Below are 3769 nucleotides of genomic sequence, written 5' to 3' on the forward strand. Positions count from 1 at the left end.
ATTTCATTTAAGGGTAGTTGTTTGCACTTTTTTCAATTAATTCATCTTATTAGCTTATTTATTGTTCCTCTATTCTAGTGTAATGGTTTTGCTTGATGTGACAGAATATGGACATTTTTCAAATCCGTGGTTGGATGTATAATAGACTTATGCCTGACCAATGTGGCGTTACAAATGAATTTATGAATGGAGTACAAGAATTTATTGCTTTTGCATGCCAAAAAGAAGACTCAAGTAGTGGAAAAATTAGATGTCTTTGCCTTAGATGCAGAAAACTCAAGTATTTAGATCCTGAAGAAGTCGAAATTCACCTTTATAGGAAAGGATTTGTACGTGATTATTGGTATTGGACATTTCATGGAGAAAGTGATCCAACTTTATGTGTAGCATTTAATACTTTTCAAAGTACTAGTGGCATTGCACAAGAGGGTCCAAGTACTAGTGGCACTAGACAGGAGGGTCATAATGAACAGTTTGATAGATTTGAGAGTATGGTTTATGATGCTGTTGATCCGGAGTTTCGAATGCATCCTGATCAACAAACCGATGAAGCTCCAAATAAAGATGCTCAAGATTTTTATGATTTACTAAACGCAGCCCAAAAGCCACTGTGGTCGGGATGTAAACACACAGAACTATCCTTTGCAGTTAGAATGACGACAATTAAATCAGAGGGAAACATTTCTCAACGATCTTTCAATGAGACTGTGTCGCTCATCAAGGAGTTACCTCCTGAAGATAATGTTATTCCTGAAGATTTTTATCAGACAAAGAAAATTGTGTGAAAACTTGGTCTTACTGCAAAAAAAATAGATTGTTGTGAACAGGGTTGTATGTTGTTCTACACTGGTGATGATATGCAATTAAAGGCATGCAAGTTTTGTGGTAGACCTCGTTATCATCTGAAAAAGGTTGGTAGGGATAAATACAAGGAAGTTCCTATGAAGCGAATGCATTATTTACCCCTTATTCCTAGACTTAAGAGATTATATGCCTCAATGAGTTCTGCACCACACATGAGGTGGGATCATGAAAATAGGCGACAACCAGGAGTGTTATGTCATCCATCAGATGGAGAAGCATGGAAAGAATTTGATCGAAAAAATATTGATTTTGCAAAAGAACCTAGAAATGTGTGGTTGGGGTTATGTTCTGATGGTTTCTTGCCATTTGGTAATGCAGCAAAACCTTATTCTTGTTGGCCGGTAATTGTTACTCCTTATAATCTTCCTCCTGAACTATGCATGACAACTCCCTACATGTTTTTGACATTGATTATTCCTGGGCCCAATAATCCAAAAGAAAAAATTGATGTGTATTTGCAGCCACTGATAGATGAGTTGAAATTGTTATGGAATGAAGGTGTGCTGACATATGACATATCAAAGAAGCAAAATTTTATGATGAAAGCAGCATTATTGTGGACTATTAATGATTTTCCTGCATATGGTATGCTATCGGGTTGGAGCACTGCGGGAAAATTAGCATGTCCATATTGCATGAATCAATCAAAGGCTTTCTGGCTGAAACATGGTGTTAAATGTTCTTGGTTTGATTTCCACCGTCAGTTCTTGCCCATGGATCATGCATACAGAAGAAACAAGGATGCATTTTACAAGAATCGAGTCGTGACGTCTATTGCTCCACGAAGATTAACAGGGGATCAAATGTGGGAAGAAGTTTCTAATGTACCAAAAGTAACTGAGACTCAACCTTGTGTTTGTCCTGGATATGGTGTATCTCATAATTGGATAAAACAAAGCATCTTTTGGGAGTTACCATATTGGAAGTCCAACTTAATAAGGCATAATCTGGACATGATGCATATTGAGAAAAATGTATTTGAAAATGTCTTTAATACGGTGATGGACATCAAGGGCAAGACCAAAGATAATGTTAAAGCAAAAATGGATTTGAAAGAGTATTGTAGGCAAAGGGAACTAGAATTAGTAGAGAACCCTGGTGGAAAACCTTTAAAGCCTAAAGCAAAATTCGTTTTGTCCAATGAGCAGCAAATGGCAGTTTGTAAATGGGTTAGTGAGCTGAAAATGCCCGACGGATATGCCTCAAATTTGAGTAGATGTGTAAACATAAGGAAAGGGAATTTCATTGGAATGAAAAGTCATGATTGTCACATCTTTATGGAGCGTTTGTTGCCAATTGCTTTTAGTGCACTACCACTTCAAGTGTGGAAGCCTATAGCTGAGTTGAGTAAATACTTTAAGGATTTGTGCTCAAGTACATTGAAATTGAGTGACTTGTTGTTGATGGAACAAAATATCATCATTACAACATGTAAGTTGGAACGAATCTTTCCACCTGGTTTCTTTAATTCAATGGAGCATTTGCATATTCATCTAGCTTATGAAGCAATAACAAGAGGTCCCATTCAATATCGATGGATGTATCCTTTCGAGAGGTAATTATTTACATATTATAATGCACAAGTATTAATTGGTCGTATTAATTATGAGTTAATGATATTTTATCATTTTAGGTACTTGGGGAGGTTGAAACGAATGGTTAAAAACAAATCACGGGTAGAAGGGTCTATTTGTGAAGCATATCTATGTCAAGAAACTTCTCATTTTTGTTCATACTACTTTGAGTCTCATGTCCAATCAGCGAGAAATAGAGTTGGTCGAAATGACGCTGGAAGTCATGATGATGTAGATCCACAAAATTTATCAATCTTCAGTCATCCTGGTCGAACAGCTGGAACTTCAAGGAGTCGATATTTAACTGATATGGAATCAGCTGTTGCCCATTTGCATATCCTACTTAATTGTGACGAAGTTAAACCATTCATTGAGTACGTTCGTTTATTGTAGTTTGAGTATTCTTTTAATTCAATAATATATTTACTAATATAGTTATTAATGTCAGACGCTTTGAGCAACATTTGGAGGCATCCTTTCCTAATATCTCTCGAGCTGATATTGATGGTAGGATTGCATCTGAGTTTCCAACTTGGTTTCGATCTTATGTGAGTGTTTTTAGTTTTTAACATTAATATTACATGAGTTAAAGTTATACTTGTGAAATATAAACTCTAATAGGTTTATACTTGATAATGATAGGTTCATGATAGAAATAACATGGTAGACGATCAATTATTGCATCACTTAGCATGGGGTCCAAACAGAAAGGTGGAGACTTGGCCTATTTACTTTGTCAATGGCTTTAAGTTTCATACAAAAGAGTGGAGTGTCAACAAGAAAACCATCAATTCTAGAGTTTGTGTTGAAGGAGATGATGAATAGCATGAACATTATTATTATGGTACTCTTAAAGAGATTAAGCAACTACAATACCCAGGTGAACCAATCAAAAATATAGTTTTATTTAACTGTGAATGGTTTGATGCTGTCATCAATCGTGGTATGAAGGTTAACAAAGAATATGACATTGTGGAGGTGCACCGTTCTAGAAGGTATTCAAAATATGACCCTTTCATATTTTCAACAAATGCAATTCAAGTGTACTACATGCCTTACCCAGAAAAAATAAAAGAATAGGTTGATTGGTGGGTTGTTGTTAAAACCAAACCAAGGGGTACAGTTGATGATCGATATGCATTAGAGGTTGCATATCAAGATACAATAGCTCACGTTGATCCAATCTCAAATGAGGAGCTAGATGGTCACTTGAGAGATGATGATGGTGTATATGAGGAAGTGGAAATCAATGATACTAATGATGGAGAAAACAACGAGGTAGCAGAGAATGAAGATTGTAAGATCAAGATTTGGTCATGTGGTACAACTCT

General features: G+C 36.0%; 1 protein-coding gene across 1 annotated transcript; it reads left to right on the forward strand.

Annotated features, from left to right (window-relative positions):
* Nucleotides 1–491: 491 nt before the first annotated feature.
* LOC130712785 (uncharacterized) lies at nt 492–3263 on the forward strand. Its single transcript, XM_057562598.1, has 5 exons — nt 492–743; nt 828–2419; nt 2498–2812; nt 2887–2986; nt 3081–3263. Exons 1-5 carry the CDS (start codon nt 492–494, stop codon nt 3261–3263), a joined length of 2442 nt encoding a protein of 813 aa, XP_057418581.1.
* Nucleotides 3264–3769: the final 506 nt, after the last annotated feature.

Source organism: Lotus japonicus, chromosome 4 (assembly GCF_012489685.1).
Source record: "Lotus japonicus ecotype B-129 chromosome 4, LjGifu_v1.2".
Lineage (NCBI taxonomy): Eukaryota > Viridiplantae > Streptophyta > Magnoliopsida > Fabales > Fabaceae > Lotus > Lotus japonicus.

Bases quoted from the DNA above. Each gene is read 5' to 3' on its own strand.
- LOC130712785 (XM_057562598.1), top strand. From the start codon at position 492: ATGGTTTATGATGCTGTTGATCCGGAGTTTCGAATGCATCCTGATCAA. The intron at 744-827 runs GTTATTCCTGAA...TGTTGTGAACAG, and splicing joins AGTTACCTCCTGAAGATAAT to GGTTGTATGTTGTTCTACAC. The intron at 2,420-2,497 runs GTAATTATTTAC...TTATCATTTTAG, and splicing joins TGGATGTATCCTTTCGAGAG to GTACTTGGGGAGGTTGAAAC.